This window comes from Alternaria ventricosa, assembly GCF_023758065.1.
Source record: "Alternaria ventricosa strain BMP 2768 chromosome Unknown scaffold_1, whole genome shotgun sequence".
NCBI lineage: Eukaryota > Fungi > Ascomycota > Dothideomycetes > Pleosporales > Pleosporaceae > Alternaria > Alternaria ventricosa.
The window spans coordinates 1,928,222-1,940,039 of NW_026055681.1; the positions used below are offsets into that span (position 1 = coordinate 1,928,222).

At 53.3% G+C, this 11,818-nt stretch overlaps 6 protein-coding genes across 6 annotated transcripts; 4 read left to right on the forward strand and 2 right to left on the reverse strand.

Annotated features, from left to right (window-relative positions):
* Window positions 1-143: 143 nt before the first annotated feature.
* On the forward strand, window positions 144-1,098 carry J4E93_000662 (uncharacterized protein; the record flags this gene model as incomplete). Its single annotated transcript, XM_049338621.1, has 2 exons — window positions 144-395; window positions 457-1,098. 2 exons carry the CDS (start codon window positions 144-146, stop codon window positions 1,096-1,098), a joined length of 894 nt encoding a protein of 297 aa, XP_049204506.1.
* Window positions 1,099-1,152: 54 nt separating this feature from the next.
* On the reverse strand, window positions 1,153-1,877 carry J4E93_000663 (uncharacterized protein; the record flags this gene model as incomplete). Its single annotated transcript, XM_049338622.1, has 2 exons — window positions 1,153-1,719; window positions 1,776-1,877. 2 exons carry the CDS (start codon window positions 1,875-1,877, stop codon window positions 1,153-1,155), a joined length of 669 nt encoding a protein of 222 aa, XP_049204507.1.
* A 407-nt stretch (window positions 1,878-2,284) lies between these two features.
* J4E93_000664 (uncharacterized protein) lies at window positions 2,285-5,946 on the forward strand (the record flags this gene model as incomplete). Its single annotated transcript, XM_049338623.1, has 2 exons — window positions 2,285-2,776; window positions 2,827-5,946. The coding sequence occupies 2 exons, from the start codon at window positions 2,285-2,287 to the stop codon at window positions 5,944-5,946; spliced, it is 3,612 nt and encodes a 1,203-aa protein (XP_049204508.1).
* Window positions 5,947-6,934: 988 nt separating this feature from the next.
* Window positions 6,935-8,207, forward strand: J4E93_000665 (uncharacterized protein; the record flags this gene model as incomplete). Its single annotated transcript, XM_049338624.1, has 2 exons — window positions 6,935-7,232; window positions 7,291-8,207. The coding sequence occupies 2 exons, from the start codon at window positions 6,935-6,937 to the stop codon at window positions 8,205-8,207; spliced, it is 1,215 nt and encodes a 404-aa protein (XP_049204509.1).
* Window positions 8,208-8,699: 492 nt separating this feature from the next.
* On the forward strand, window positions 8,700-9,621 carry J4E93_000666 (uncharacterized protein; the record flags this gene model as incomplete). The annotated part of the gene is made up of 2 exons (XM_049338625.1): window positions 8,700-9,172; window positions 9,237-9,621. The coding sequence occupies 2 exons, from the start codon at window positions 8,700-8,702 to the stop codon at window positions 9,619-9,621; spliced, it is 858 nt and encodes a 285-aa protein (XP_049204510.1).
* Window positions 9,622-9,816: 195 nt separating this feature from the next.
* J4E93_000667 (uncharacterized protein) lies at window positions 9,817-11,560 on the reverse strand (the record flags this gene model as incomplete). The annotated part of the gene is made up of 3 exons (XM_049338626.1): window positions 9,817-10,213; window positions 10,275-11,377; window positions 11,432-11,560. The coding sequence occupies 3 exons, from the start codon at window positions 11,558-11,560 to the stop codon at window positions 9,817-9,819; spliced, it is 1,629 nt and encodes a 542-aa protein (XP_049204511.1).
* Between the last annotated feature and the right edge of the window lie 258 nt (window positions 11,561-11,818).

Consider the following 11,818-nt stretch of genomic DNA (forward strand, 5'->3'; position numbering starts at 1 on the left):
GTCAGCGCATCCACATATGCACCCTCGACTGGGGCATCTGAGCCCGTTCGCACTCGCACTGGCCCCACTTTGGCGTTGCTTTCTTCTGTAAGGGTTCAGCCTAGCTCTCGATAGCCAGACACCTGAGCACCGCGAGCACGACCATGGACAACCTCACCCCTTCCGACCTCTTCTCGCCGTCTAAAGCGCGTCAGCAGCGCGCACAAGCCCAGGACTGGGCGCACATCGACTCATGGCTGTCGCACAAGTATGCTGGGCGCACGGTGCCTACGTTCGAGCGCAACGAGGAGACGCTCAAGGTCCTCCGCGAGCTGTCCATGGCAAATGAGCGCGCCGACGAGGAGAGGACGGTCATGGAGCGCCTGGAGAGGGAGGCATTGAAGGAGCTGGACGAGGTATGAGAACTGCAGGTCCGCATCAGCTGCCGCGCACCGAGCACCCTGCTCACAACGGTAGGTCCCAAGGAATGAAGTCGACGAACGCATCCTGTCCAGGCTGCAAGGGAGTCTGACCCCCGAAGGCGAACAAGCGCTCGATGCACTCGCGTCCACAGCTGTGGCTCTCAATCTACCGACCGCCAACCCCGAGAGCATTGCGCATGCTCTCATACAGCACACGACCGCGTCGCAGAACCTCACGAACCAGCTGCAGCACATCCACACGCTGCAAAGCTACCTGGACAAGCAGCAAGCCCTCCTTCGAATCCAGCTCCACGAGCTCCAAACGAACCCCGCCTTCGCAACGCCGTCCAACCTCCAGCGCCAGACGACCGAGCAGACGCGTCAGGTTAAGCACCTACGCACCAAGATCCGCGAACACGAAGATAAGCTCTCGTCCCTCCAGTCGTCGCAATCGCGCAACATGACGCCGGGGTCCAAGAACGTGGGATCTGCCGAGGCTATAACCGACATGTTGGAGCAGCAGAAGGCTCTTGATGAGCTGCGAGAACGAGTAGAAGGCTTGGAGAAGCAAGTTGGAGAATTTGGTGGCCTGCCTGCGGACAAAGAGGCGGCCAGGAAAGAGGTGGGTAAACTGGAGGTTAGGCTTGACGAAGTACGGAGGAGACGGGATGAGTTGTTCGAGGGGCTGGTAGGATAGTAGTGGTACAAGACGGCTATAGAGACTACGCTACCCTTCGAATTCCATGTCCACCTACACGGGCGCATCCGTCAACGGCACGTACTGCACACCATACAACTTTTGCCGCTCAAGACTTCCGTCCTTGTTCTTGTCGATGACATATATATGCTGCATCCCGCCTTCCGCGACCGGAACGAACAGCCGGCCCGGAGCTTTTAGCTGATCGGTCAACGCCTCGTGGTGCACAGCTGCTGCTGCCCCAACATGGATAGCATCGTACGGCGCGCCCTCGGCCCACCCTTCTCGCCCGTCACCAGTCACAAACTTGATTTGTCCTGATTCCAACATCTTCCGCCCCTCTTCTGATCTGCCCATATTCGCGTTCGCCATGTCGTTCAACGGCTGGATGTGATCGATGCCAATGACCGTCCCGTTGGGCGCGACGAGGTTGGCGAGGACAGCTGTGAGGTAGCCCGAGCCAGAACCAACATCCAGGACTTTGGCTCCGGGTTGGAGGTAGTCGAGGAGAGACTCGCACGCTGAAGCATGCATGTGTGGCGCGGAGATAGTGGCCTTGTGCCCTATGGGTTGAGGAGAATCATCGTACGGTTTGGCTGGGGCAAAGTGCGCGCGATCAACCTAGCGACTGTTATCATACATGAAGATGTTGGCTCATCGAACACTCGCAGCCCTACCCGTAGCATGGCATCTCTGACACGGTCAGACCGGATCAGCTTGTTCTTTACAAGGTTGGAAATTAGAGCTTCGTTAGTCGCTCCAGAGCTTCGCCAAGCCATGCTGAAAGCTGTACTCTGTGCAGTTATAGATGGGGACTTGAAGGAGAGGGAAGGTCCGCGTAGGCGGTTGAACTTAGTGAAGAGAGGCACCGTGAAGAGCAGTACTAGGGGAGCAAGGCGAATGGAGATGGTTTAGTTAGATAGAGATAGCTCATATAAATCAAAGACCAGAACAAGCTTGGGACTAACGCGATTATGTGTGTCAAGAGCTCATGATGCATGCATAGCAAGTACACCGGTGTACATGTGGCAAGCGCGCCCAGGTTATGAGCTCGTGGAGCTGTCAGTGAGGGGTGGGTGTGATGTAAACGCGCCATAACTAATCCCTGCTTATCGATAAGCGTCCGCTCCCAAAAGTCCCAGAGAAATTTCGCGTCGCATGCGCTCACACCTCACGAACCACCACCATGGCACCTCCCGCGACAAAACGGAGAAAGCTCGAGCACAGTGACTCGGAGGACGGCAGTGAAGGAAGTTTCGCCGATTTCGACGGCGACAACGGTGGAGTCGCGCTGGACGGAAGCGATGCCGAGGATGCGCTCGATCATAGCGATGCCGAGATGGACAGCGCAGAAGAGGTCCAAGACGACGATGACGAGGATATGAGCGGGGAGGAAGAAAACGACTTTGAGGAAGAAGAGGACGTCCATGAGAGCAGAAAGCAGACGAGTGCCGGCAAAGCGACGAGCGCGTCTAAGCCGCCCAAGAGACCTGCGCCGAGTCTGCAGGACGGCATATACACCGCAGAATCCTTCAAGTCGAACATGTTCAAGCTTCAGCTAGATGAGCTGCTCGACCAGGTCAAGCTGAAGTACGGCAAGAAGGAAGCTCCCGCAGAAAACGCGATGCGCACCCTCAAGACCATCATCGAGCAGATACCCAGCCGCGAGCCATTGCCAGTACGTGAGGAACAGTTCAGATGAGTTCAGTACAAGCTAATCAACCGTAGATTGCTGAAGCCGAGAAAGCGCTCAAGTCAGCCGGTGTCGCAGTGCCTTTCCCCAGTCCTCGCCCTCCCAAAGACGCCCTCTACAAGCTGCAGTACGAACGACCTGCGAGCATCAACGCGACCGGCAGCTATCCACTCAAAACTGCGACTCGACACAACGAAGGACTGCCAATTGATCTGGTTGTGACAATGCCCAGGAGTCTGTTTACAGACAAGGACTACCTGAATCACCGATACTTTTACAAGCGCTCGTACTATCTGGCTTGTCTGGCTGCTGGCATCAAAGCTTCGAAAGAGCACAAGTTTCAGTTGTCATTCGATACCCTGAACGGCAACCAGCTTCAGCCTATCCTAGTTGTGCGACCGAGCGGAAACGGCGACGCGGACGACTTCTCGAGCTCGAAGTGCCAGATCAACATCTTGGTCGCGGTACCGGAGAACACCTTTCCGTCGAACAAACTCCTACCCACCTCGAACTGCGTGCGACCAAAGGGCAGCGACGATGAATCTCCCACCAAGACGCTCACTCCAACGCCATTCTACAACAACACACTACAATCGGATGCCAACGTCACGGCCTACCTCAAGGTTCTTCATGGCACCGCGTCGAGAGCTGATGCGTTCAAAGACGCTTGTATACTTGGACGTGTTTGGCTGAAGCAGCGTGGCTTCGGTAGTCAGATTCGCAAAGGAGGTTTTGGAAACTTTGAATGGGCTGCAATCATGGCTATACTCCTGCAGCCAAACGCTGGCACCGGCGCACAATCTGTCTCATCGGGTTTCAGCAGTTACCAACTGTTCAAGTCGACGTTGCAATTCTTGTCCCGAGGCGACCTCACGAAGAAACCGTTCATCTTCCAAGCCACCAACATCACCATCCCGAAGGCAGAGACCGCGCCTGTAGTATTTGACGGCCCTCGTGGACAAAATGTCCTGTTCAAGATGACGCCATGGTCCTACACGCGCCTACGATCCGAAGCGAAAGCTACCGTGGACATGCTCAGTGACTCCGTGTTCGATCACTTCGACGCGGCATTCATCCTGAAGACGGAGTTGTTGAAGTACCGTTACGATGCCACACTTGAGATACCTCTTGCGTCGCTTGGACTCGAAAACGCCGGTGAGGAACATGACCAACGCGTCGGCGAGACTTGCAAGAAAGTACATATTAGTCTGACTCGCGCGCTAACCGACCGCATCTCGGCTTTGTCATTTACCATGCCCGAAGAAGAGTCGTGGTCGATATCCTCGCGACGTCCACAGGAGAAGCAAAGCAGAAGCATACTTGTCAACTTCGCTACTGATCCCGCCAACGCCACTCGCACTGTCGACCACGGTCCTTCTGCTGAGAACAAACAGGAAGCTGCAGCATTCCGAAAATTCTGGGGCGAGAAGGCGGAGCTCAGGCGCTTCAAAGATGGCAGCATTCTTGAGAGTGTTGTCTGGGCTGTCAAAGACGCATCTGTCTCCGTGATCGAACAGATCGTACTCTACATCCTTGGCAAACACGTGGGTGAGAAAGTGGCAGAATCAGCCAAGTTCTCGAGCGATTCATTCGGACACCTCATACCAGCTGGCCGCATGCAGGGACAATCTGGGACTGCGCCATTCTTGCCCATCATGAACGCTTTCAGTGCTATGGAGAAGGACATTCGAGATTTGGAAGAACTTCCACTTCGCCTTCGCCATTTGAGGGCTGCCGACCCACAACTTCGATATGCGTCTATTGACGTTCCAGCGGCAGGCCATGCTCCCGCCTCTGTCGTATTGCAATTCGAGGGTTCTGGTCGCTGGCCGGACGATCTATGCGCCATACAACGGACCAAGATCGCTTTCCTGCTCAGGCTAGCCGAGCTTCTATCGAAGCTTGAATCTGGCTACGTTGCTCGCGTGGGCATGGAAAATCCGTCACAACCAGCTCAGAACCAAGCATTCCTCGATGTTACCGTCGCTGCAGGCTTCACATTCCGCATCCGCATCTACCACGACCGTGAACCTACGCTGTTCGACCGCCAGATCAAGGATAAGTCGTTGGATGGACCGTCAAGGGAATCCGCTGCTGCATCTCTGGCACTGTACAAGCGCGAGTTTGTTCAGTCCCCTATGCATTCGCAGGTACTACAAACGTTATGTACCCGTTTCTTGGCCCTCTCGCCAGCCATACGGTTGACGAAGAAGTGGTTTGCATCGCACCTTCTGGCTCCGCACTTCTCGCCTGAGCTTATTGAGCTTCTCGTTATCCGCACATTCCTGCAGCCGCACCCATGGCCTGTACCCACAACCGCAACTACTGGCTTCCTACGAACATTGTCTTGGATAAGCCGATGGGACTGGAGACATGTCCCATTGATAGTCGACTTCTCGACAACATTCTCAGCAAACCCCGCAGATTTGGAGGACAACACATCCAAGGGTATGAAATCTGAAGATCTCGATCGGTTACGGACGCGCTTCGAAGCATGGCGTCGCATAGATCCAGCCATGAACCGCGTTGTGCTCTTTGCTGCAACAAACCTTGACGAAGAGGGCACAACCTGGACAGATAAAGCGAAGCCTGAAAAGGTTGTGGCTGCACGTTTAACGGCCTTGGCGAAGGCGGCCACACAAGCTGTTCGAGCGGACGAAGACCGTCTGCTGAAGCATATCAATAACAGCAAAGATGCTGCCAAGGCACAGAACACATTCTCGCCCGAAGCACTCTTCACGCCCGGTGTCTCCGACTTCGACATAACCATAACCATCTCCCCAAAACACACGCTCAAGCAAACCAAATCCAGCAAATCCACCCCCAAATTCAAGAACCTCGACCTCCAGAAGTCTGCGACCAGCTCATCACCGGCCGCACCACCACTCCCGCAGCTCTTCGCACAAGACCTACTAGAAATCTACGGCGATGCCGTACTCTGGTTCTGGGACCCGGAGACACTAGACAAGATTGTTGGGCTGTGGAATCCAGTTGTCACTGCGCAGAGGAGCTGGAAGGTCAAGCCTGGGTGGAACAGTGTTCCTGTTGCGGGCAAGAAGGATGATGTTGAGATTAAGGCCAACAAAGAGGGTATTGTGCATGAGATTAAGCGGTTAGGTGGAGAGCTTGTTAAGAGTGTCGAGGTTAAAGCATAATTCATAGAGTGGTGGACGACAACGACAAGGCATGTAGGAGATCTTTCGAAGGAGTAGTTTAGTGGAAGCAATACCCAACCCAAAGTATTCTTTTCGATACAAACATCACGGCACAACGGTTCCACTGATTACCCCGAACGTGAATGGAGATTCCTGCGCTCGATATAACACATCAGCTAGCAGACTCCGCATCGTTAGTCTGCTATCGATGACACGATCTTTGTTCAATACCAGGTATAATCAAGTTTCTCCCGAGTAGAACGCGGCAGCAATCTCAACAGTACCAACAACACACGTGACGAAGGTCATAGCGTAGTGTTTTAGTATACAGATTCTGTAGAGTTCGGCCGATATCACGTGCGCGCTTCGCTCGATTTGGCGTGAAGGATTACGCCCGCCTTAAGTACCCGCTTCCTTCGCTCCTGGTGGCTTAGTGTGCAGGTACGCCGTGTTTGTTGTGTTGGATTACGCTAGGTAAATGGGGGATGATAGAATGGTACAGAGACGGTGCGTGGGGGAGGAAGGTGTATATAAGGTGAACAGTCCCATGGATAGCAAAATAGACAAGAGCAGCGTATTTTTTCAAAATGACTCCAAGTGACGATACGAGAGAGAAGACTCTCAAAACGACTTTTGGTTCTTTCGTGGGCGTGGAACAGAATGGAGTGAGGAGGTTCCTAGGAATCAAGTACGCCCAGGTGAAGAATTGGCTCGCAGCGCCCGAACTCGTCACTTGGTATGGTAATCAAATCGTGGATACTACACGATACGGGTAACTTGGCCCCTTGTTCTCCATCCCGCAGAACTACATGCTAATAACTCCAGACCACGCGCCCCAGCACCAGACCTTTGCTTATTCGAGCAGTCCACCTTGATCCAATGTACCATTGGTGCTGCACCCGAGACCCCAATGTCCCATCCTGAGTGTCTGAATCTAAACATCACTGTTCCGTCTCTACACACTGGGGCCAACGGCGCCTTACCAGTCATGGTCTTCATTCACGGCGGCGGCCTCATCATGGGCGCAAACTCTTGGCCGCAATGGGATCCTGCACGTCTCGTCAATATGAGCGCCGACATTGGCATGCCAATAGTTGTCGTCATTATGAATTACCGACTAGGTGCACCGGGGAATCTGACGAGTGAGGAGTTGAGAAGTGCTGGGTATCTAGGAAACAACAGTCTGAGAGATCAGAGGTGTGCGTTGAAGTGGGTGAAGAAGTTCATCGGTGGCTTTGGAGGTGATGGAGAAAATGTTACCGTATTCGGGGTTAGTGCCGGTGCTGGTAAGTTATTACAAGTCGTTATCTTAACGTGGATCGGGGGTGTGCTAATATGAGACAGCCTCCGTATTGCATCATCTGAGTTGCAAAGAACCATTGTTCAGACGTGGGATCAGCATGTCTGGAACGCCGCTCATGCTCAAACCACTCTCGCCCGCTGTGGCCGAAAAATCTTACAAGGCTGTTCTGCAAGCCCTGGGACTCGAAGACGCTTCCACGCATGATCGTATTCAGAAGTTACTTGCCATGAGTCCCGAAGACCTGGTCCAGAAGATACCAATCAAGATTCCACTCGCTCCATACCTGGATGGCGACATGATTCCCGAAGCGCCCTCATTCGCGAACTTATCAAATGGTACGCTCCAGAGCTTAAACAACACTCGGTGCGAGGAGTTGTTGATCGGCTCGTGCGCAGACGATGGAAACGTCTTCTATTCCATGGGACTGAGTTCGCGCCTTCCTGGCATCGCATCCGCAGTCCATACATCCTTCTCCCGCGACCTCTCGACATCGGTTGCGCAAGCCGTCTTATCTGCATACGGTATCGCACCTTCAACTCCAGACGAAGAGGCGTTGGCTTCCATCGTCGATTTGGGAACGGATATCGCTTATGGGCTCCCTGCACGGTATTATGCTCGCGCTTTCAAGGGGAGGGTTTCCACGTATCTCTTCACTGAGCCAAATCCCTGGGATGGTATGTTCAAGGGGAAGAGTGTACATTTGCTTGATGCGGTGTTCCTGTTTCAGAACTTCAACGAACATCTATCTGAACAAGCGAAGATGACGGCGAGGGAAATCGCGGAGAACTTTGTGGCTTTTGCGTATGGGCGAGCTGGTGGTACTGGGGCGGAGGGCCAGAACAAGATATACGGGCCCCAATCTGGCGATGTTGACAAGTTGGACACATTGAGACAAGAAGGAGCTGTCGATCTAGATGAGGTCAGTGTGGCGTGGAATTTGTTTGTTGCTGGGAAGTAGCGGATGGGAGCTTCCAAGTTCGATCGGGCACATTCGTCTTCAGCATCTGAGTCTTCTACCTGCTTAATCACGATACCAGAAAAGTTAACATGACTAGTATCTTGGGGTCGTATTTTCCCATGCGTCTCGGCATCGGTTTACCGAAAACGAAAATGCACGTCGCTCGCGAGTGTCCGCCGAGCGCTTTCACCCCCGCACGCCCCATACAGTTTAGTGCGGGGTAAACTTGGCTCTGTCCTTAACTCCCGACGTGCAGCATGTGGGGTCTTCGAGCACATCCCCACGCCCCATAAACACAGCGACGACGATGGTTGCCGCGCAGCTTAGCCGGGACGATATTTCCGATCGGCAAAGATGCGAGAGCAATGGTGTAGTAAGGCACACCACGCTTGTGCGACGGCGTATCGTAGCTTCCTTCCTACAAACCTCCGGAGTGCTTCTTGTAAACACCTTGGATCTTGATTTTGGTGAAGCACAAAACACAAAATCGACATGTCGAAACCAGTAGCTATCGTGACAGGCGCCGGCTCCGGCATCGGCGAAGCAGTCGCAACCCACCTCTACAGCAAAGGCTTCAAAGTCGTCGTCGCAGACCTCAACCCCTCGTCCGGCGAGCGCGTAGCCAGTGCACTCGGGCCCGACGCCATATTCCACCAAGTCGACGTCTCATCTTACAAGTCCCAAGCACAGCTGTTCAAACGCGCGTATGAATGGGGCGGCAACCGTTTGGACTTTTGCCACGCCAATGCTGGTATTGATGACCGACAGAATATCTTCGAGGACATGGAAAAAGAGGGGGTAGATGAGGACGGGCTGGTCAAGAAGCTGAATACGAAGACTATGGAGGTTAATCTCGAGGCTGTTATTCAGGGCCTGTGGCTGTTCAAGTATTATGTCAGGAGAAGTAAAGAGGCGGGTGGAGGCAAGGGCAAGTTTGTTGCTACGAGCAGCGCAGCGGGGTTATAGTAAGTCATCTCCTTCCACTCTCCTCAGTATTTGAAAGACACAGAAAACTGACAACACGTTCAGCTCTATGACACAATGCCCCCAATACACCGCCAGCAAATACGGCGTGATAGGCCTATGCCGCGCCTCAGGCCCCGTCTTCGTCAAAGAAGGCATCACCGTCAACGCAATCTGCCCAGCTTTCATCCCCACAAATCTCTGTCCACCAGAGGTAGCAGCGCGCTGGCCCAAAGAGCATATCACGCCTTTGTCTACGGTGAACAAGGCTATGGACGCTTTTCTCGCAGACGACACCTTGACTGGCCAGGCGGTGGAATTGTCACAGGAGAACATCTACTTTAGACAACAAGTTGACTATCCGAATGAGAGTCAGCGGTGGATTGGCATGGAGAGTGATAAGATCTGGGATGTGGGGTACAAGGAGCCACCGAAGAGGGCAGGGTACTAAAATTGAGAATTTGTATCAATCATATGCCTAAGTTCTTGGAAGACACGAAGTATTTGGCTCAACACAGTCTCGGCGGTTCCAACTGAACCACAAGCTCGAGGTCATGCATTTGAGCATGCTCTTGAACTCGTGGTTGAGTTTGAGCCACCTAGACTGTCTTGAGCCCATATATCTATGAATACCAAACTACCCAAGTCAATAATTCAATCCTTGCTTTTCCGCTCTCTCGCTCTCCTCCCTCATGACCTTGGCATGCGCTTCACTCCTCGGCCTGATGTCGCATTCAAAAGGCTCTGGCACGCTCATAAACCCTGGCTCCATCTTCGTATTTACCTCGACCTCTTCTCCGTCTTTCCCTTTCTTCTTGTTGAGGTTGAACCCCCAGAGTATGCGCGATACGTTTATGAACAGTGAGCGTTCAGCCACATGGACACCAGGACATCCACGCCGTCCCGCGCCATAGGTGAAGTGATCGCGCTCCAGAGGATCGGGACTGTTCATGTAGTGTGCTGCAGATGCGGTGTAGCTCAGATAGCGAGATGGGTCGAAGGCCGTGGGGTTGGACCAGAGCGTTGGATCGTTGTGTATCGCCCTACAATAAGAATCAGTCAAATGGTAATGGGTAGGGTAACGGGGAAGGAAAGTAAACATACCACCAATTCAACACAACAACACTTCCCTTGGGGATAAACCACCCCTCATACCAATCATCCTCACTACTCGCATGCGGCATGCCAAACTTGTTCACGGGTCTCCACCTCAAAACCTCCTTAATCACACTCCTCACATACGGCAGCTTCTCCTCATCCTCCCACGTCGGCAACCTATCTCGCCCAACGACCCTATCCAACTCTTCCTGTGCCTTCCTCTGCGCGTCAGGAAACAAAACCATGCAAAGCACAAAGTTATTAAGCGTCGACCCCGTAGTTTCGGACCCCGCTTCAATAAGCCCACCACACGTATACGCCGCAGCCAAATCATCGATCCCCGATTTCTCAGGCCCATTCAGATAAAACGTCTTTGTGAAGCAATCTTTGGCTACACCAGCATCCGTATCCTTCTTCAATTTGTTCCACAGATCGAGGTACACTTTACTGTCTTGTTCGCACAGCTTCTGTCCATGTGTTCTCCAGTTACCGAAAAGCCATTGCGGCAGGGAGGCTAGCGCGGGGAAGGAATCTATGGCCCACGCGCCGGGGGCGGTGTTCACGGTAAAACGGTCGATGACGCCGTAGATGCGTTTGATCAGCGGGTCGTCCCAGCTGGGTATCCGGTAGCCGTACGTCACTTGCATGATTACGCTGGCGGAGTAGCGGCGGTTGATGGACATGAAGTCGGCGGGGTCGCGTATTAGTTGTTGTAGTAGGACTTTGCTTTCAAAGTCTTGGACTGGTTGGTAGTTCGTGCTTGCTGTCAGGTTAAGGAGTGCGTGGCTGTGCTTGCGGATACTACGCCATCTCGGTCCGTATGGCATGAAGAGTTGGCGGCGGCCCGCTGACAAAACGTCTTGAGCCATGGGGGCTGGGGCGCGGGAAGAGTAGATGTTGGATTTCTTGTCCATGAGGTCTTTTACGGCTTGGGGTGAGGAGAGCCAGATGTAGTCTGTTCCGCCGATTTTGGTATGGAAGACATGGCCGTATTGCTTGCGCCAGGCGATGGCTTTCTCGCGCACGGCTTCGGTGTCTGCGAGCTCGAAAAGGGATCCGACGAATGGGTGGCCTTTTGGTCCTGGTGGGAGGTGGCGACGTCTTGGGTCCTGCCGCCGGGGTTAGTGGTGAGATGAGATGGGCTATGTCATGAGAAGTGTCACCTTGATCGCATTTGGTACGACGATGAAGTATATTGTTAGTAGAAGAAGTATTGGTGTTGAAACAAGTAGTCCAAGTTTGAAAATAAAAGATGATTGCCAGGTTGTCTGAAAAATGTCGAGGATAGCCATGTCGGGTGATTGCTGTAGGAAGGTAGAGAAAAAGGTCAATGACTTGAAAGCCCACCCCGAAGCACCTAGGCAGTGACCTGTAACGTTGCTTTTCTGTTAATACAGCCTTTATGTTCAGACTTTCCAAACTTTAACGTACCTGTTCGTGAGGCTGCGTAGTTCCAAGAGTTGGGGTATACCTAGGTAGTTCGTGGACCCTGCAGCTTCCCCGCAACATGGGCCCCACAAGCCGCTGTACCCCAGGATACTACAACACGG